Raw genomic sequence first — 22,789 nt, 5'->3', positions numbered from 1 at the left:
CCTAGTAGCTTCCAAGATATGTTCTTTGAATGCTTCTCATTTTGTATTTGCTGTTGGTAACATCATCAGTTGGTCCCACTGTATAGAATTTAAATACTGTCTCAGACCATTATAGTTGCCTTTACGAAAGCAATAACCCTTCCCTTTACCCCCAATGGTAGTTACCACTTTGAGTAAATCCAACTTCAGCACACTGTGATCACTGCCACCTAGTGGTTCCTCTATCTGCATATTCTTAATGCATGAAGAATCACTACTTTTAATCAAATCAAGAGTATTACTTCCTCTAGTTGCTCCCGAACATGCTGATGTAGAAAACAATCATCCAATAAATCCACAAAAGCCTTGCTAGTGTGTGAGTGACCAACCCACAAATTCCAGTCAATATCTGGGAAATTAAAATCCCCCATTATAAGACTCTCTGATTTACTGGCCCACTCTATTTCCCTGTACAGTTTTTTATTATACTCATCAGAGTCATTAGGCGTATAGCACACTCCTACTCTCAATTTTGTTCTCCCAGTGCTTATGTCACACCAAACTGAATCGACACTGCACTGTCCAGCGATCTCGACGGGCTTCACTTCCTTGGATTTTATGTATTTCTTAACTAATAGCATAACCCCTCCTCCCTTCTTATCCTGTCTATCCTTTCTGTAGATGTTATACTCCCCAAATTAAAGTTCTGCATTCCTTATATCTGTGTGACACGATGCCTCTGATATTCCAACAATATCCGCCTTTGATGCTTTGAGCAATACCTGAAATTCATCAAATTTATTTACCAAACCCCTAGCATTGGTGTACACCAATGCTAGGGGTTTGGTAAATAAATTTGATAAATTTGGTAAATAAAGGAAAAATGAGAGTAGGTGTATGTTATAGGCCTAATGACTCTGATGTGTTTAATGAGCAATTGTGCAGAAAAATAGTGGGCCAGTAAATCAGTGTCTTTTAAATGGGTGATTATAATTTCTCAGAGATTGTCTGGAATTTGTGGGTTGGTCACTAAAACACACTAGCAAGGCTTTTGTGGATTTACTGGATGATTGTTTTCTACAGCAGCATGTTCGAGAGGCAACTAGAGGGAGTAATACTCTTGATTTGATTATTAGTAGTGATTCTTCATGCATTAAGAATCTGCAGATAGAGGAACAACTAGGTGGTAGTGATCACAGTGTGCTGAAGTGGGATTTACTCACAGAAGTAGATACCATCAGGGGTAAAGGGAAGGGTTTTTGCTTTCATAAAAGTGACTATGATGGTCTGAGACAGTATTTAAATTCTATACGATGGGACGAGCTGATGATGTTACCAACAGCAAATTCAAAATGGGAAGCATTCAAAGAAATAATCTTGGAAGCTACTAGAATTTTCATACCAACTAAGAAATATTGTTTAAGATTTAGGCCTAAATGGATGTCAGATGAACTAATTAGACATATGGCAGAGAAGAAAAATGCATGGGATACATATAAATTAACAGGTGACACAGAAGCCTATGATAGATATAAGCAGGTCTGTAACCAAGTCCAAAGGAGGTTAGGCAGGCAAAGCCAGATTAAGAGAAAGTTTTGCCAAAGGATGCAATGAAAAACAGCAAAGATTTCTTTACTTATGTAAACTCTAAAAGGAAGGGGATTAATCAGATTGGTCCACTTAATATATATGAGTTGACTATTGATGGTCATGCTCAGGTAGATGATAAACTGAATGAGTATTTTGTATCTACATTCACACATGACGAATCATTCAATGAGGGAAGAGCCAGAAGTTTATCAAATGCTAACAGGGAGCTAAGTGATTTTATAATAACTGAGTGCAAAGTGGAGGAGAAATTGTTGAAGTTAAACATAAGGAAGGCACATGGGGTGGATGGGATATATCCAGTTATATTAAAGGAGGCAGCAAAGGAAGTAAGCAAATGTTTAGCCATAATTATGAGAGCATTCTTGGACTCAGGGGAGGTCCCCATGGACTGGAGGTGTGCAAATGTATCACCAATTCACAAAGGGGGTTCAAAATGTGACACAAGTAACTACAGACTTATTAGTTTAATTTCTGTTCCAGGGAAATTAATGGAGGCACTGGTTAAAGAAGCATTGTAGGATCATCAAGACAAAACTTTAGTTATAGCTCGGACATAGCATGAGTTTGTTAAGAGGAACTCTTGTCTGACCAATTGGATACTTTGATGTAGTCACAAAAGAACTGGATGCAAAGAATAATTTTGATATCATATATTTGGATCTTAGAATGGCTTTTGATACTGCTGCACATGGAAGGCTGCTGAGCAAATTGGAGCAGTGTGGCATTGGAGGTAGATTGCTGCTATGGATAAAGGGATGGTTGAGTGGGAGAAGGCAGAGAGTGGTAATCGATGGACACTAGTCTTTGTGGTCTAATGTTATTAGTGGAGTCCTCCGGGGTTCAGTGTTGGGTCCATTGTTGTTTTTTTGTATTCATTAATGATATTATATCAGGCTTAATGTCCAAGTTTTCAGACGATATGAAGGTCGGCAGGATTGTTAATGACACTAATGACAGTATGCTGCTGCAACAGGATCTAGAAAAGTTGAACAGAGAGCTGAGAGGTGGAAACTGAAGTTTAACATTGAACAAATATAAAGTATTGCCTATAGGAAGCAGTAACCCTAGAGTAATGTATCAACTCTGTGGTATTACACTGACAGTGGTAGAGAGTGAAAAGGACCTGGGGGTAATTGTGCAGGCAGATATGAAGTTTTCTGAGCATTGTCTCACCTGGTTGAGTGGCAGAAGACAGAGAGTGGTAATCAATGGACACTGCTCAACGTGGACTTATGTTATTAGTGGAGTTCCTCAGGGTTCAGTGTTGGGTCCGTTGTTGTTTTCGGTGTTTATGAATGATATTGATGATGGGATATCAAGTTTAAGGTCCAAGTTTGCAGATAATACAAAGGTTGGCAGGGTTGTTAAGGACACTACTGACGCTATGCTGCTGCAACAGGATCTGGAAAGGTTGAACAGATGGGCTGAGAGGTGGCAAATGAAGTTTAACATTGACAAATGTAAATACTACATATGGGAAACAGTAACCCCAGAGCAACATATCAACTCTGCGGTACTACACTGACAGTGGTGGAGAATGAAAAGGACCTGGGGGTAATTGTGCAGGCAGATATGAAGTTCTCTGAGCAGTGCAGACGAGCTGCAAGAGTAGCTCATGGTGTCTTGTCAATGATATACAGGAATTTTTCTAGCAGGGATAAGGAGGTGATTATTCCCTTGTATAAGGCAATGGTTAGGCCACATCTTGAGTACTGTATACAGGTCTGGAGGCCTCATTTCAAGAAGGATGTAGAGCTGCTGGAATGGGTACAGAGAAGGGCAAGAAGATTAGTGAATGGAACAAAGGGTTGCTCTTACGAAGAAAGGCTTAAGTTTTGCAAATTACAGAGTCTGGAGACTAGGCACCGGTGAGGTGATCTAATAGAGGTGTATAAGGCTTTGAATGGTTTGAGCATGCTCAATGCCAGTGGGATTCTTCATCTTGCTTCATCTTCCTCAGTTTGAATTTATGCCCTCAGAGGGCATAAATTCAAATTGAGGAAGGACGGATGTGCGGAAATTTTCCTTTGGCCAGCGGGTGGTTGGTTGGTGGAACCGACTTCCGTCACTTGTTGTTGAAGTTGATAGCCTAAACAAATTTAAATCTCAACTGGACAGGTATTTCGAACGAACGGAGGGGTGAAATGGGAGTGGTGTGTTTTTTTTTTTTTTTTTTTTTTTCTGGCTGATTCTGAATAAGCTTGCTTTCTTGCATCATATGCCTCTGCTAATGCTAATGCTAATCTGTCGTTATAGAAGTTAATAGCTTAAATATATTCAAGGAAGAACTGGATAAACATTTGGAGGCGAGTGAATGGGTGAAATGAGAAGGCAGTGTTTTTTTTTTTTTTTTTTTTTTGGCTGATGTTATATAAACTTGCTTTCTTGCATCATGTGCCCTTATTAATGCTAATGCTAACATTGCGACTCACTGAACACCACCATAAACTATTACGTACAAGACAGAATAACTTCAGCAAAAATTCCTGAAGCAAGAAATATGGAAAACAAGAATGGAATTTGCCTCATGAGTCACCCAACTTGAAATGATTGACACTGGAGTGAAGAAATAAAGCACAACCTAGCTGCCTAATGCCATATGGCGTTCTGAAGAGGGCTCCTTAGCTCTCTACATCCTTAAACCTGCTATCCCTGGCAGGGGGGGGGATGGCCTCCTTGTCTTCTCCCCTTCTCGCCACCCTATCTTCTCTGGTGGGGCATGGCATGCCCCTCTGAAACCTGGAGTCGCCTTATCTATTGGCCCCATACTTCTGCCTTTCTCACCCCACGCTTCAGTCCCCCCAACTCAAACTGTATGCAAGCAAATGCTGCACACATCGAAATTTAATCATCTCTAAATTACACTATTCGGCCAAAATTTTGGCCTTTCTAAATCCCAGCGTTATCCCCCACCCACGCGAATTATTGTTTTTTTTTTTTTTTGTTTTTTTTTGTTTTTGTTTTTTTTTTAGGTCCTATCCACTGAAATCTCAGGAAATTAGGTGGCAGGACCTGCCAGCATATTTACTTAAAATAATACTGGTGTACCTGGTCTGCCTCCACTGTTGCGAAGTGCGGGCAATGTTGGACCTTAGCAGGGATCTAGTGGCTAAACGGCCAGAAGAACAATGGTACACGACACTACACATATACAAAATCCATACACTTTTAAATCTCTGGCCTTTCCAGCAAACTGGTATACACCCACAGTGAAAGCAACGTGGAGATTAGGGAAACTCTGGTGCCGTTTGACACTAAATACACTTTACACTTTATACCTAAGAGATGGGGGAAACCCCTGGTGCCATCAGTCCACTAACACACTATACCTAAGAGAACAACAAATAGCTTTCTCTTCTCATCTTATATTTCTAATCAACTAACATTACAGCAGATTCTGGGGATACAATGAAATATTATCTTTTCACTCTAAAAATGATAAATGTCATCTTATCTGAATTGACTGTTTAATAGACAAAACCTGTACCATAAAGACTGTAATAGGTGCATTAGGGTCATAATTTCCTGCACCAATAAATCAGACAACAACACCATAGGTACACCAATTGTATTAAGGGCGGCGTTTTTGACATCCAGTAATCCATTGTCTCACCTTTTCAGCAAAGATTGTCAGAAATTATTGGTCATCAGTTCTAATACCAAAATAAACATAATATACTTTCTTGTAAAAGTCTGTGGTTTTTGTCTCTGATTTCATGATGTAAACTTTCTGTAGGCATACTCACCTAACTCATAGCTATCTGCCTTTGTACCAGAAGGAATCAAGATTGTTGACACAACAGTAATGCGGCCGCGAGTGCCAAGCGAGTGATTATAGCGATTTCTGAGTGATTTCCAAGCATTTTTCGTAAAGAGTGGCAGATACTTATAGTATTATTTTTTCATTTTTTAAAGAGTTATTTAATTTTGCTCTTCTAAAGTAAAGAAGCTAGTGTACCTAACAGAAAGGAAAGACACCTTTCTTCTTGTACATAGGACTAACTTACTAATGCGCTAACAAATAACCTTACTTTATCGCTTGGTCACTGATGGCACCACTCCTGCCTCCACGTGGCAGGGCTGGAAACCTGGGAGAAGAAAGATACCCTCCCAGGGCAAAAAAGGAGCAATGGTGGACAAAAATAAACAGTCCTCGTATGGATCTTATGATTCAGAACTAGACAAGCATAATCCAGATCATGACAACACAAATGTATCCCATGCTAAGAGACAAAAAAAAGAAGGAATGGATAAGACCATTCCTCTCTTTCTAATACTACACTCCTCCACAGACCAACCATTGAGTAAGCTGTCCCCATTTTTGATACAGAAATGTCTCGAAAATGTGGCTGGCCCTCCAAAAATGGTTCGGCATTTAAGATCCCGAGATTTATTAATCGAAATGACCGAACATAGATATGCTGAGAGGCTATTGAATGTATCCACTTTTGGTGGAATTCCCACGAAGGTTACCCCACATGCCACCTTAAACTCCTCTAAAGGGGTAATATCAGAGTGGGATCTATTAAACGTATCAGAGGATGAGCTTGTGCATGAACTAAGACGTCAAAACGTGGTACAAGCCAAAAGAATTGTTATTAAAAGAGATGGAGAGCCTGCCCCCACACGGACGGTGATACTAACATTCAAAACACCAAATCTACCTACTTCTATTAAAGCTGGTTATCTTAGATGCCAAGTAAGACCATCCATTCCAAATCCAGTCTGGTGCTTTAAGTGCCAAAAATTTGGTCATTCCCAAGCTGTCTGCAGAGGTGTAGCCACTTGTGCTAACTGCGGATCAAAAGAGCATACAGACACAAACTGTAACACTGAAATGCAAATTTGTCCTAACTGCCATGGTAACCACTCTGCTTTCTCTAAGGAATGCCCTCAATGGAAAAGAGAAAAGAATATTCAAAAATATAAGATTGAGCAGAAAGTATCCTATCAAGAAGCTAAAAAATATTTTGCAGTACCTGCTAAGTCACCTACATATGCTTCAGTTACCCAAAGGCTACGCTCAGTAGAAACTCAGACAGACTGCTCAATCCCTCCAAATATCTCAATATCTGGTTGGGCTAAATCACTCCTATCATCATCAAAGAAAAACCTATTCCTAAATATGCTACTCGAGAAGCAAATACTCCTGTAACAATACCTCCGGATAAGAAGCCTAGTGAGAAACCAAATGAACGAGCCAAGACCCCTGAAAGAAGCAACACTACTAAATTTATATCCGATACCATGGATATTGATGAAAAGATAGATGAAGATGATTCAATTCTTGAGATTCATCCAGAGGATGACATTGACATGGGTAGGCCAATCTTCCCAAAAAAAGAAAAAGCAAAAGTAGACAAGCACCAACAAAAAAATCCGCCGTAAGAAACCAAACCTACCGTTTAAAACCAAACAATGCACACAGTGATTCAATGGAATTGTCGCAGATTTCATGCAAATTTAGATGACCTCTACGATCTCCTAAGTGAATATAAGCCTGGCGCAGCATGCATACAAGAAACAAACCTGATGAATGCAGTATCTATAACAGTTAAACACTTCACCATGTATAGAAAAGATAGAAACTGCTCTAATGCAGCGCATGGAGGAGTAGCACTGTTAGTAAACTCTTCAATTCCCTCCAGACCTGTTCCCTTGCAAACACCGTTGGAGGCAATTGCAGTCCGTATCACCATTGGCATAATGATAACATTAGTCTTATTGTATCTGTCACCAAACCACGCTTACACCCTTGCTGAATTAGATTACCTAGTAGGACAAATACCTGCTCCTTTCTGTATTCTGGGTGACTGAAATGGCCATAACCCCCTATGGGGTTCTCAACAACTTGACTGCAGAGGACAAATAATTGAGAAATTCTTGGATAAACACAATCTAACTATTTTAAACACCGGTGATCACACATATGTTCATGTACCATCTGGCTCAAGCTCTGCCATTGATCTAACAGTATGTTCTCCAACAATATTTCCTCTCATAGACTGGACAGTTACTGAAAACCCTCTTGGTAGTGATCACTTTCCGATCATCTGTAATTTCTGTACAAGTTCTCTTCCGCTCAACAGAATTAGAACAATTTGGAAATTTGACACTGGGCTAAATATCAAGAAATAGCTCATTTAGATTCCACTATCATTGCAACTGACAAGATTGATTCTGCAGTAAGCTATATTACACAACGAAGAATGACAGCAGCTGAATCCACTATCCCGAAATCATCATTTAAAATCCGACTCCATCCATAAATGTGGTGGAATGAAGCATGTAGCGTTGTTAAAAGAGAAATAAATAAATCCTGGAATCAGTTTAGAAAACATCCAACCACAGCCAACCTTCTACAATTTAAAAGAGCAAGGGCTATTGAATGTATCAGAGATTTATTAGGCTTGTCATGTAAGACGAATGAGTAAAAAAGAAGCATGGGCACGCTATGCTGCCACAATAAACAGATTCACAGATACTGCTACAGTCTGGAAAAAAATCAAACGTATCAATGGCAAATACCCACTTGCTACTTCTCTGATTCTATTTCTGAAAGGAAAGGAAATTTCTGAACCTGAGGAACTTGCTAATGCATTCGGCTCGTCTTTTGAATCACTCTCAGCTGTTTCCGCCTATGAACCAGCCTTTCAGATGCTAAAATGCAGTACAGAAAAGTATAAACTGAATTTTAATACCGCTCTCCAACATTCATACAATCTGCCGTTGACCATGACTGAATTACTTAATGTACTGACAAAAGTGAAAAACAGTGCTCCAAGTCCTGATGGAATTTATTACGCAATGATTTCCCATTTAAGTGAAAGATCATTAAGTGCTCTCTTCTTCTTCTTCTTGGTCCTTAGCTGGCAGCTGGGGGAGGCGGTTGGCCACGCAACCAGTAGTCCATGGCGTCAGTCCTTGCCTGGTTAAGGTCGAGACGTCAGCTTTTCAAGTCATTTTCCACTTTCTTGGCCCACGTTTTCCTAGGCGCGGTCCGTTGGATGCTCCATTGGGTGGGTCGTTGTCTCCAAAGGAGTGTGGATGGTATTCTGTTCATGCCCATTCTACATACGTGGCCAAACCATCTAAGCCTTCGCTTTTGGATTTGGTCGGCAATGGTTGGTTGCTGTTGGCATCTGGTGCGGATGGTATCATTAGTGATGCAGTCACGAAGTGAGATGCCAAAATCTGCCGCAGGCATTGCATTTGGAATACCTCAAGTTTATTTAAATCTAGCTTGAGACAGATCCATGTTTCTGATCCGTAAAGGAGAATGAGCAGGATCAAAGTCCGGAAGAGTTGGATTTTAGTCTTTGAGGAAATGTTGGTCCTCTTCCACAGACACCATTTGAGCGAGGCGAACGCAGTGGCCGCCTGTCCAATTCTGCTGTGGATTTCCATGGTGGATGCAACTTTCTTCTCCTGGACCAGCGACCCAAGGTATTTAAAGTCCTGCACTTGCTCGATCTTGGACGCCTTCGAGATAGATGGTGGCTTGCAACCCATCTGTTGTCAGGGCCTTTGTCTTATCAGCATTGATCTTCAAACCATATGGCTGGGCAATGCGGGCAGTGTCGTAGAGGATGTCCGTGGCTTCAGAGTCGTTACCAGCAAAGATAGCACTATCATCGGCAAACATCAGGTCAGTCACATAGTGATCCTTGTCACATTGTATGCCCCGTTTGTTTCTGAATGTTTGCCTCATAATGGCGTCGACCACGATGTTGAAAAGCAACGGGGAGGCTACACCCCCTTGGCGGACTCCAGTTTGGATGGTTACCATCTAAAAAGTGCTCTCTTACTACTCTATAATAGAATTTTCTTAGAGGAATATTACCCCACCAGCTGGTGCCATTCTTATGTGCTAGTCTTCCCGAAACCAAGAAAAGGCCACACAGATCCAACAAATTATCGACCTATCTCCCTAACAAGTTGCTTAGGAAAAACAATGGAAAAAATACTTGACACCCGACTAACGTGGTATTTGGAGACACAAAACATTCTGAGTCCAAACCAGTATGATTTTCGGAGAAGTAGATCGATGCGGATATCATATTTTAAGGGCACAAAAGGTGATATAGTTCTACACGTTGGCACTAATGATATTAAGAGTAAGAGACCGGCGGAATTACTTAACAAGTACAGGTCACTGTTGACAAAAAGCCGTGAATTAGGGTTGAATTTGAAAGTGTCTGCAATTCTGCCCAGACACGATAGGAGGGAGTATATGATGAGAGCCCTGCCGATCAATTCGGCCCTGGAAAGATTGTGCAAGGCTCAAGGGGCAGAAATTTATTTAGCCTGGTCTGTACTTGTTAACAGGAGAGACTGCTTCTACAGGGATGGGATACACTTAAATAGAAAGGGTGCAAGAATGTTTGCTGATGCTATCGAGGCAGTGTTAGGTGGGTCGGAAAACTGCTAGATTGGGGGGGATACAAGGATTAATAGATTAACAGTAGCCACTGGCAGAGGTGAAAGTGATTCTTGCACTGCTTCTATTGGAATGAGCAGCAGCTTCGAAAATAAGATGCAGTATATTTCAGAGACTGCTGGGAGTCATTGGGGTACAAGTAAACACATGGGTTGTGTTAGGGTAGCTAAGAAAAAGAACAGATGCATGTATACTTGTATGTACACCAATGCTAGGAGTTTAGTAAATAAATATGATGAATTTGAGGTATTGCTCAAAACATCAAAGGCAGATATTGATGGGATTTCATAGACGTGGTGTCACACAGATATAAGGAATGCAGAACGGGAATTTGGGAAGTACAATGTGTACAGAAGGGATAGACAGGATAGGAAGGGAGGAGGGTTTATGCTATTAGTTAAGAGATACATAAACTCCAAGGAAATGAAGCCAGTCGACATTGCTGAACAGATCAGTGTCGAGTCAGTTTGGTGTGACGTAAGCATTGGGAGATCAAAATTGAGAGTAGGAGTGTGCTATAGGCCTAATGACTCTGATGAGTATAATAAGAAATTGTGCAGGGAAATAAGAGTGAGCCAGTAAATCAGAGAATCTTATAATGGGAGATTTTAATTTCCCAGATATTGACTGGAATTTGGGGGCTGGTCACTCACACACTAGCAAGGCTTTTGTGGATTTATTGGATGATTGTTTTCTACATCAGCATGTTCGGGAGGCAACTAGAGAGAGTAATACTCTTGATTTGATTATCAGTAGTGATTCTTCATTCATTAAGAATCTGCAAGTAAATGAACCACTAGGTGGCAGTGATCACAGTGTGCTGAAGTGGGATTTACTCAAAGAGGTAAAGAGGTAACTACCATTAGGGGTAAAGGGAAGGGCTATTGCTTTCGTAAAGGCGACTACGATGGACTAAGACAGTATTTAAATTCAATACAGTGGGACCAACCGATGATGTTACCAACAGCAAATTCAAAATGGGAAGCATTCAAAGAACTTATCTTGGAAGCTACTAGGCTTTACATACCAACTAAGAAATATTGTTCAAGGTTTAGGCATAAGTGGATGTCAGATGAACTAATGAGACATATGGCAGAGAAGAAAAATGCATGAGATACATACAAATTAACACATGACACAGAAGCCTATTATAGATACAAGTTGATCTGTAACCAAGTTACAAAGGAGGTTAGGAAGGCAAAGGCAGACTATGAGAAATCTTTGGCAAGGGATGGAAAGAAAAACAGCAAAGAGTTCTTTACTTATGCAAACTCTAGAAGGAAGGTGATGAATCAGATTGGCCCACTTGATATCGATGGGTCAACTGTTGATGACGCTGCTCAGGTAGCTAACAAACTAAATGAATATTTTGCTTCGACATTCACACATGAGGAGTTATTCAGCGAGGGGAATGCCAGAGGTGTATTCAACTCTGGCAGTAAGCTAGAGAATCTTGTAATAACTGAGAGTAAAGTGGAGGAGAAATTGTTGAAGATAAATACAAGAAAGGCACCTGGGGTGGATGGGATCTATCCAGTTATATTAAAGGAGGCAGTAAAGGAAGTAAGCAAACCCTTAGCCATAATTATGAGAGCTTCCTTGGACTCGGGGAAAGTACCCATGGACTGGAGATGTGCAAATGTGATTCCAATTCACAAAGGAGGATCGAAGGGCGACACAAGTAATTATAGACCTCTGAGTTTAACTTCTGTTCCTGGAAAATTAATGGAGGCACTGGTTAAAGAAGCACTGCAGGATCAAGACTTCAGTTATAGCTTGGACACAGCATGGTTTTGTTAAGGGGAAGTCTTGCCTTACCAATTTTATTGGATACTATGATGCAGTCACAAAAGAACTGGATGCAGGGAATAACTTTGATATTATATACTTGGATCTTAGAAAGGCTTTAGATACCTTTGCACATGGAAGACTGCTGCACAAATTGGAGCAGTGTGGTATTGGAGGCAAGTTGCTACTATGGATGAGGGGGTGGTTGAGGGGGAGGAGACAGAGGGTGGTAATCAATGGACACTGCTCATCGTGGACTAATGTTATTAGTGGAGTCCCTGAGGGTTCAGTATTGGGTCCATTATTGTTTTCTGTATTTATAAATGATATTGATGATGGTATATCAAGCTTAATGTCCAAGTTTGCAGACGATACGAACGTTGGCAGGGTTGTCAAGGACACTACTGACACTATGCTTCTGCAACAGGATCTGGAAAGGTTGAGCCAGATGGGCTGAGAGGTGGCAAATGAAGTTTAACATTGACAAATGTAAAGTACTACATATGGGAAACAGCAACCCCAGAGCAACGTATCAACTCTGTGGTACTACACTGACAGTAGTAGAGAATGAAAGGGACCTGGGGGTGGTTGTGCAGGCAGATATGAAGTTTTCTGAGCAGTGCAGACGGGCTGCAAGAGTAGCTCATGGTGTATTATCGATGATATATAGGAAGCAGGGATAAGGAGGTGATTATTCCCTTGTATAAGGCAATGGTCAGGCCACACCTGGAGGCCTCATTTCAAGAAGGATGTAGAGATGCTGGAACAAGTACAGAGAAGGTCAACAAGATTGGTGAATGGAACAAAGGGGTGCTCTTACGAAGAAAGGCTTAAGTTTTGCAAATTTACAGTGTCTGGGACTAGGCACCAGCGAGGTGATCTGATAGAGGTGTATAAAGCCTTGAATGGTTTGAGCATGCTCAATGCTGATGGGATTCTTCCTCTTGCTCAGAATAATCACCTGAGAGGGCATAAATTCAAATTGAGGAAAGACAGATGTAGGATAGACGTGAGGAAATTTGCCTTTAGCCAGCGGGTGGTTGGTTGGTGGAATAGACATCCATCCCTTGTCGTGGAGGTTGATAGCCTGAATAAGTTTAAGGCTCAGCTGGACAGGTATTTCGAACGAACAGAGGGATGAAGTGGAAGTGGTTATTTTTTTATTTATTTATTTTATTTATTTATTTTTTTTGGCTGATGCTGCATAAGCTTGCTTTCTTGCATCAAATGCCTCTACTAATGCTAATGCTTGATCTCATCATCAAAGCGGAAGCAAATATTCGGAATGCCTTTCTAAGAAATGAACGCTTTGTTATGATATGCATTGACATCGAGAAAGCATTTGATGCAACTAGGCGTTATGGGATTCTTCGGGACTTACATAAATCTGGTCTTCGGGTCATCTCCCGAAATTTATTCAGAACTTCCTATCTAACAGATCCTTCCAAGTCCTCTACCATTCCTCACTTTCTGGAACATATGCTCAAGAAGAGGGAATTCCCCAGGGCTGAGTGCTGAGTGCAACACTTTTTGCCATCAGGATCGATTCTATAACCAATTGTATACCTAACACAGTTTATGCATACTTGTATGCTGATGACCTTGCCATCTCATGTCATTCTCAAAATATGTGAATTATTGAGAGACAACTACAAGGCACCATTAATAGAATAGTCTCTTGGGCCAAAAACAATGGCTGCAGAATTTCTAAATCGAAAACAACTGCAGTACACTTCTATCGTAAACGTACATTGCATCCTGATCCAAACCTTCAGTTAGACTCCCATTGTATTACATTTCAACCAAGTACTCATTTTCTTGGTATAATACTTGATAAAAAATTAAACTTCCTTGAACATATAAAATATATTCGTACCAGCTGTCTTAAGAAACTAAATATTATTAGAGTAATCTCCTCTATGTCATGGGGTGCAGATCGGTATATGTTGCCACATTTATACCGCTCATTAATTAGATTCCACTTAGACTATGCATCTCCTGCATACGCCTCAGCTAGGCCAAGTGTACTGAAATGGCTCGATCCCATTAATCATAGTGCACTTCGAATTGCACTGGGTGCCTTTTGTACATCTCCCATTTTAAGTCTATATATGGAAGCCAATGAACCGCCGCTAGACCTTCGGTGACAAATTCTTCTCCTAAATTATGCCGCTAAAATCAGCAGCTTTCCACATCACCCGATATGGCAATATCTCTTCAGACCAAAATGGGAAAACCTCTATCGAACTAAATCACGTCTCAACAAACCATCTGACATTAGGCTTTAAGCTCTAAACCCTAGCTGGGGACTCAACATGAATAACATAATGCAGGATACTAGCATGGAAATCCAGCCATGGCAAATACCCACAATACATATAGAAAAATACTATCAGAAATGGGGAAAGAATAATCTTCCAGATATTAACATCAGACAGTTACATCTGTCCCTCTCCACTCAGTTTAGGAGTTACGTGCAGCTATATACAGATGGATCCAAGACTGCCAGTAAAGTTGGTACAGCTGTAGTCCTGCCAGATGCTATCGCCAAACAGCTCCCCTCAGAATGTAGTAATTATACTGCTGAGTTGTATGGTATTTTACTAGCCCTGGAGAAAATAAAAGAAGCATCATATACTCAATCCATAATATATACCTATTCATTAAGTGCCATGAATTGTATGCAATGTAAATGCCCCAACAGTCATTCTCTGTTGGGGCATTTACAGCAAATCTGGACTCAGTTAATGGCAATTCATGCACGTGGTCACCACATAATTTTTTGTTGGATTCCTGGACACTGTGGAATTACAGGAAACAAACAGGCAGATTTAGCTGCCAAAAATTCTTCAAATCCTATCTCTTCCAATTTCAGGATACCTTATGTTGACTATAAATGCATTATACAGCAGACCTCTAAAGAACAGTGGAAATGTATATGGGAAAAAGAAACAAATAATAAACTTTATGAAATAAAGAAAGAACCCAAACAGTGGCGATCCAGTCTGAGAGGAAATAGAAAAGAAGAAACTGTACTAGCGCGACTGTGCATTGGTCACACATACCTCACCCACAGTTATTTATTAAGAAAGGAAGATGCCCCACAATGCTGTAACTGTTCATGTCCACTCACTATAAAGCATATCGTTATCGAATGCCCACTATATCTAAGAGAACGAAAAACTGCTTTCTCCTTACTTTTCAAAAATTGCAATCAATTAACACTACATAATGTTCTAGAAGATCATCAGGATATGGATGACGTTTTTGTTTTCCTAAAATCGATTGATAAATATCACCTTGTTTGAATTTTTATCAGAATCAGCACCAACAACAAAGATATACTAATCAGAAATCAGTGCATTATAGCCACAGTTGCTGATGCACCAACAAACCTAACAACAACAATGATGCAATATTAACAAAAAATATTGTTACATTAATAATAACATCCTAACTCTGAATTTAAAACAGAGACTCTATGGCCCATTCTTGTTTTATCATTGTAATGTAAGTTTTCTCCATATTTTTAGGAAAAAATAGTTGAACTCTAATTTTGCATTAAATTTAGAATTTTAAAATAATCCCATGAATTATTGCTTATTTTTGTTAATGAATTAGTCATCAGTGTGCTGGCTTGTTTTGCATGAAATTTGTGTGGAAAATGAATTTACTGTGCCAAGCTAATTAATAATGTCCTTTAAGTGTGATGTCAAAGAATTATGTTATAGTATTTAAGAAAACATGTATGCAAGATTTTCAATATATTGTAAAATTTGAAAAATTTATTTATAGCAATACTTAATAAAGGTGATCTTTAGGAAAATAATCTTAAAAGCTTAGCTTTACATTCTTGATAAAATGTATTAGAAGATGAAATGTACAGGGCATAATTTATTATGGGTTAGGTAATTAACTATATAATATTGGTGTAGATACACCATAGTTTACCCATAAATTTGAACTACGTATGTAGTGTAAAGGCATCATTTTAATTGTATCTCATATTGCAGGTGCCTTCACAATGAGATAGTTGGTATTGCACTACTTTGAATAAATATCACTTCTCTAGTAGAGAAGACTACTGTTATTTATTTTCAGTGGATACCACCACCCAGACGATCGTTTCGAAGCTAGTTGGCATCATCATCATTGGTGAGTGAGGTACCCTGGTAATGCAAAATGCCATCACAGTTGCGAAGTTTTTTCCGCAATATGAGAGATGCTAAATGGTGAATAAATAATAATGTATTAGAAGATGAAATGCACAAGGCATAATTTCTTATGGGTTAGGTAATTAACTATATAATATCGGTGTAGATACACCAATATTATATAGTTAATAATATTATAGAAAAACTTCGCAACTGTGATGGCATTCTGCATTACCAGGGTACCTGCCCACCCACCGATGATGAAGCCAACTAGCTTCGAAACGATTGGTGTACCTACACCAATATTATATAGTTAATTCTTGATAAAGTATGAGTATAATGAATACCCAGTATCTGTTTTCACATTATTTAAATGTAAAAATTTTCTTCTTCAGTGTCTGAGGCACCAAATCCAGTGAAGCCTCCCCAGATTGAATATTTGCCTGCTGAATCCCAGCCTGAAACTTCCTTGATGTTTGCTGGTGATGCAGTCATGGAAAGTTCATTAGCATTCATGCAAGGAGTGAAAGAGAAGGAAGAAATGGTAAGATGGCTGTAGTCATATATAGCAGCATTGATTGACTGCAAAATATATTTTATTAATACTCATTTACAAAGAAAGGGATTAGTTTTGTATGTACTGGCATTAAAATATTTCCTTTATTTTGTAATAGAATTCATTACAAAATTTTGTAAATTTCTGTAATGGTTGAATGGTCATTACAGAAATTTAGAAAAGTTTTATTTATAGATGTGAGTTTGAAAGTCACTGATCTGATCTGTAATATTGGGGAACAAAATTAAGATGCTTAGAACCTGATGGTACTAGCATGGGGAGAATAAAAATAAATACATAAATAGAAAAGATAAAAAAAAAATCCTGCAATGCACAATCTTAGCAGTACCAGCAAGTTGCAGGTAGAGGGATTGTCAGTAGCTCATCCAGTTCCTGAACATGATTTTTTTTAAAGTTGATCAAAAAAATATATAAGAACAGAAATAAGAAAGATCATAATGTCAGTTTCTGTTCTCTAGGAGAACATACATTGAGTCTTCCAATCTGTGTTTACTAGATCATCAGAACAATGATTGTAAGTCCAAATGGAGTCAGTTAGTAGAGATTTGACAAGATAGCATAATGTGTATTTGTGTATTCCAAAGACCACTCTGAGAAGAGGGAGTCCATGAACTAGTTCATAGTCAGTCTGGGTACCACAACATTCACTCCAGGTAGCAGGACTAAAAAAAATAGATTTGCAAACCAACCTTTACAAAAGAGGTTATTGGGATTATACACTGGTGTTCAAAGAAAGCACATCACCTAGGAATTTCACATTTCTAACCCTTTTTCACGATGGTATGTTATATTAATGACTAGCATCACAAATAGAAATATGAACAAAAGATATTAATAGTTAAGGCAAAACTAAGTAATATTTCACAGGTGCTCTCAAAATATTCCAAAATGAGCATTTGCAACCTTTATACAACAGTTTTGGTAAACATGACAATTATGGCTGAAATGTTATCAGAAGCCCTCAATTTGCTTCAGTTTATCATTTTAAATGGAACACAAAATGAAAAGTTCACCAGGTGCAAACTAATATTTAGTTGAACCATCTCTGGCCCTGATGACAGCAGCACACCGTCGAGGCATCGACAAGATCAATTTCTAAAGATAATCAGCTGATAGTTTGTGGTTCCAAACACGTATTATGGCTTCCTGAAGTTCACAAAGAGCCGTTGGTTTTTTCTTTCTGGCAACTGCAGATTCCACACGATGCCAATAGTTCTCTATAGGATTCTCTATAGGCCTAATGACTCGAATGAGTACAATGAACAATTATACAGAGAAATAGAGTGGGCCAGTAAATCAGAATGTTTTATAATGGGGAATTTTAATTTCCCAGATATTGACTGGAACTTGTGGGTTGGTCACTCACACACTAGTCAGACTTTTGTGGATTTATTGGATGATTGTTTTCTGCAGCAGCATGTTTGAGAGGCAACCAGAGAGAGTAATACTCTTGATCTGGTTATCATTCGTGTATTAAGAATTTGAAGATAAAGGAACCACTAGGTGGCAGTGATCACAGTGTACTGATGTGGGATTTACTTAAAGATATAATTACCATCAGGGGTAAAGGAAAGGGTATTTGTTTCCATAAAGGTGAGTACAGTGGTCTCAGAAAGTTTTTAAATTCTGTACAGTGGGATAAACTGATGATGTTACCAACAGTAAATTCTAAGTGGGAAGCATTCAAGGAATTAATCGTGGATGCTACTGAAAGTTTCATACTTATTAAGAAATATTGTTCAAGGTTTAGGCCTAAATGGTTATCTAATGAACTAATGAGACTCGTAACAGGGAAGAAAAATGCATGGGATGCATATAAATTATCAAGCGACTCAGAAGCCTATGGCAGATATAAGCTAGTCTGTAATCAGGTCACAAAGGAGGTTAGGCAGGCAAAGGCAGATTATGAGAAATCCTTGGCAAAAGATGTTAAGAAAAACAGCAAAGATTTTTTTACTTATATAAACTCTAAAAGGAAGGGGATGAATCTGATTGGTCCACTTGACATCGATGGTTCGACTGTTGATGATCCTGCTCAAGATAGCAAACAAACTGAATGAGTATTTTGCATCTATGTTCACACATGTGGAATTATTAAGGTTTGAAAATGGCAGAAGGTTATCAAATTGTAGCAGGATACTAAATGATTTTGTAATAACTGAGAGCAAAGTGGAGGAGAAATTGTTGAAGTTAAACATAAGAAAAGCACCTGAGGTGGATGGAATCTATCTATTAAAGGAGGCGGCAAAGCAACTAAGCAAACCCTTAGCCATAATTATGAGAGCATCCTTGGACTCAGGGGAGGTTCCCACGGATTGCAGATGTGCAAATGTATCCCGAATTCACAAAGGGGGATCAAAGGGTGACACGAGTAATTACAGACCAGTTAGTTTAACTTCTGTTCCGGGTAAAATAATGGAGTCACTGGTTAAAGATGCATTGCAGGATCATCTAGACAAGACTGCAGCAATAATTCAGACACAGCATGGGTTTGTTAAGGGAAAGTCTTGTCTGACAAATTTGATAGGATATTATGATGTGGTTACAAAGGAACTGGCGCCTCGGTAGCCAGGTGGGAAGGAGCAGCAGTGCGCAGCACACGCTTCTTGATTAGACTGGGGTTCGAGCCCGTCACCACCAAATACGGAGGATGCGGAAAGGTCAGGGAATGACCACCGCATATCCCGGAGCAACATGGCCTTAGTTGCTAATGCTCCTAAAAACCAAATAACAACAACTAAGGAACTGGATGCAAAAAATAATTTTGGTACCATATATTTGGATTTCAGGAAAGCTTTTGACACTTTTGCGCATGGAAGACTATTGTACAAATTGGAGCAGAGTGGTATTAAGGGTAAGTTGCTACAATGGATAAAAGGATGGGTAAGTGGGAGAAGACAGAGGGTGGTAATCAATGGGTGCTGCTCTTCGTGGACTAATGTTATTAGTGGAGTCCCACAGGCTTCGGTGTTGGGTCCACTGTTGTTTTGTATATTTATCAATGATATTGATGAATGTATATCAGGCTTAATGTCGAAGTTTGCACATGATACAAAGGTTGGCAGGGTTGTTAATGACAGTAATGGCAGTGTGCTACTGCAACAGGATCTAGATAATTTGGGCAGATGGCTAAGAAATGGCAACTGAAGTTTAACCTTGACAAATGCAAAGTACTGCATATGGGTAGAAGTAACCCCGGAGAAACATACCAACTGTGTGGTACTACACTTAAGGCGGTAGAAAATGAAAAAGACCTGGGAGTAATTGTGCAGGCAGATATGAAGTTTTCTGAGCAATGCAGACAGGCTGCCAAGGCAGGTCATGGGGTTTTTGTCAATGATATATAGGAATTTTGCTAGCAAGGAGAAGGAGATGATTATCCCTCTGTATAAGGCTATGGTCAGGCCACGCCTTGAGTACTGCATACAGGTCTGGAGGCCTCATTTTAGGAAGGATGTAGATTTACTGGAGCATGTACAGAGAAGGGCAACAAGATTGGTGAGGGGAATGAAGGGATCCCCTTACCAAGAGAGGCTTAAGTTCTGCAAATTGCAGTGGCTGGAGACTAGGCACCTGCACAGTGATCTGATTGAGGTGTATAAGGCCTTGAATGGGTTGAGCACGCTGAATTTTGATGGGATCCTTCCACTTGTTCAGATTATGAACCTAAGGGGGCATAAATTCAAATTAAGAAAAGACAGATGTAGAATAGATGTGCAGAAATTTGCCTTTAGCCAGCGGGTGGTTAATTGCTGGGACAAATTTCCATCTGTCGTTGTGGAAGTTGATAGGTTGAATAAATTTAAGGAGGAACTGGACAGGCATTTGGAGGGAATGGTGTGATTTTTTTTTTTTTTTTGGCTGATGTTGCATAAGCTCATACACATGCTTTCTTGCATCACATGCCACTACTACTACTAGATCTGGGCACTTTCCTTGCCAGCTAACAGTTGTAATGGACTGTTTTTTTTTCAACCATTTTTTCACCTGTAACAAATGTAAACAAATTAATGTCGAACCTCTAATGCAGAAATGAAACTAAAGTAACTACAGAAGTGCCTACTTACACTTTTCACCTGATGACAAGGAGCAGAGTAGTCCTGAACGATGCAGTTACTTGGCAGGTTGAAATGGTCTCTAATGGTTGGCAGCAATTTGCCTTCCAATATAGCTAGGTATCCATTGGCATTTACGGAACCTTTTATAAACTGCAGGTGACCTACTCTGCGATACGAAATGCACCCCCATATGATGTGGCTAGTCGGGAATTTCACTATAGACACCATACAGTCTGGATGGTATTCTACACCACGTCTATGGCAAATCGTTTGTCTCCCATCAGAACCATGCAGGTTGAATTTCTTCTCATCCAAGAAAATTACTGACTTCCACTGCTCAGGAGTCCATTTAACATGCTCCTTACACCGAATTAATCGTTCCTTTTTCATTTTTTGTGTGAAGAGGGGCTTCTTCTTAGGACGACGAGCTACAAGTCCATTTTTGAAGAGGCATCTTCTGACTGTTACTGCACTTTCTACCACTCCTGTATGTTCTTTCCATTCTCTTTTCAACTCAGACGAAGAAGCTTTATGGTTTTTAAGGCATAAGTTCTTCAAAATGCAGTCCTGTTTTGGCATAGAGACTTGTTTGCATCCGGTTCCTTTTTTCCTATCAGCAGAACCAGTATTCTTGAGTTTCGAAAGAAATCTATTCACTGTCGACTGATTACAAGACACACTATAAGCAATATAACGGGAAGAACAACCTTCCTCACATAAAGCAACAATAGCACTCTTTCTTCGTGGTGTCAACGGCACGTAACTCGCCTTCCTGACACAAGCAAGGAACGACTGCAACTCTTGCACAGCGTGCTTATATAGCTGAAAGTAACAGCTGATGCAATATTACGTCATCGCCTACGTGTATCAATCTTATCTGATGCAGTCTGTATGAAATATTGCCATATACTTACGTTGTTCGGACAACAGTTACAATTTTAAGTGGTGATACACTTTGAACGCCAGTATAATTTCGGTTGAAGCTCAAGTTTTCTAGTAATATCCATCATTTAGTTGTCACATGATCAGGGTTGTTGCAGAACCTACAAATCAAAAGAGGCTAACAGTCAAAGAAGATTTTAAACTTTAAGTAACTTTGGATCCCTCTGAAATCTTGAAAGCATCCAGCCAGGTAATCAACCATAGTTCATTCTTAAGTGAGGTCCTATCAAAGCATAAGAAAGTATCAGTTAGTCAGAGAAAACATCAAACATGCATTTTCCCTAAGAATATGTTTATCTTGCATTGATTCTCTTTATCTGATCAACTTTGTTTGCATAATTTGAAAAGGTTAGGAAGACTTCCGTATTAGATATTAGCTGTGGTTCATGGCCAAAAAGAACCTGCAAAGGCAGTTGAAGATTGAAGAGGGACTTTGGAAGATGACATACTTCCAATTGTTTGGATGTTTGCAATGGCAAGGATCAGTGTCCACAAGCATGAAGTAAAATAACTTTTGGTTCAATGAGTCATGCCCAGTTGTAAGATATGTAAGGCAGAGTTCAAAGGGTAAACGATTTTCTAGTATTCTCATTTAGGGCAAAATGAACCTCTGAGATGCAGCCTCTACTGACAAAATCCTTGTGGTATTATTCCATCTGTTCTGGCACAATGAAATTAACTCATTTCAATGTCTTTTTGATTCACTACCTATATTTGTTTGATTTGAAATGGTAATGCTGAAGATGGAAAGTAGAATATTTCACCTTAAGTGATACCCTATAGCTCTATAAATAAGGGCGCCTCCGTAGCCAGGTGGGAAGGAGCAGCAGTGCGTAGCACACGCTTCTTGATTAGACCGGGGTTCGAGCCCGTCACCACCAAATACGGATGATGCGGAAAGGTCAGGGAATGACCACCGCATATCCCGGAGTAATATGGCCTAAGCTGCTAATGCTCCTAAAAACCAAACAACAACAACAACAACATCTATAAATAAGATAAAGATCAAGTGGAAGAGAATCAGTGAGCACTTGAAGTGCAGAAGATGACAAAATCCAGCAAGACTTTATCATGTGTAATAAAAAGATCTCTGAATCAAAATAAGGCACTTTTGCATTGATTTGCTAGTAGCAACTCCGTACCACATAGAAGCTGCAAAGGTTACCAGAGAAGAAACACTTTTGTAGAAGTTTTAAAACTCAATCCACAGTCCTGCCTAGTAACCTGTAGTATTTGTGTA

The 22,789-nt window shown here is 39.5% G+C and overlaps 1 protein-coding gene across 1 annotated transcript in view; it reads left to right on the top strand.

Annotated features, from left to right (window-relative positions):
- The window catches only part of pod1 (coronin), a 588,411-nt gene that overhangs the window by 506,489 nt on the left and 59,133 nt on the right, over positions 1–22,789 (top strand). Inside the window, exon 23 of the mRNA XM_090381732.1 lies at positions 16,368–16,516. Within this exon, the coding sequence (XP_090237858.1) occupies positions 16,368–16,516 (149 nt within the window). The remainder of the gene's footprint in view (positions 1–16,367; positions 16,517–22,789) is intronic.

The sequence above is a fragment of the Mastigoproctus giganteus genome, chromosome 9 (assembly GCF_048544385.1).
Source record: "Mastigoproctus giganteus isolate SK-2022 chromosome 9, ASM4854438v1, whole genome shotgun sequence".
NCBI lineage: Eukaryota > Metazoa > Arthropoda > Arachnida > Uropygi > Thelyphonidae > Mastigoproctus > Mastigoproctus giganteus.
Note: the sequence above shows the minus strand (reverse complement) of the source record. Positions and strands in the feature narration are given on the sequence as shown.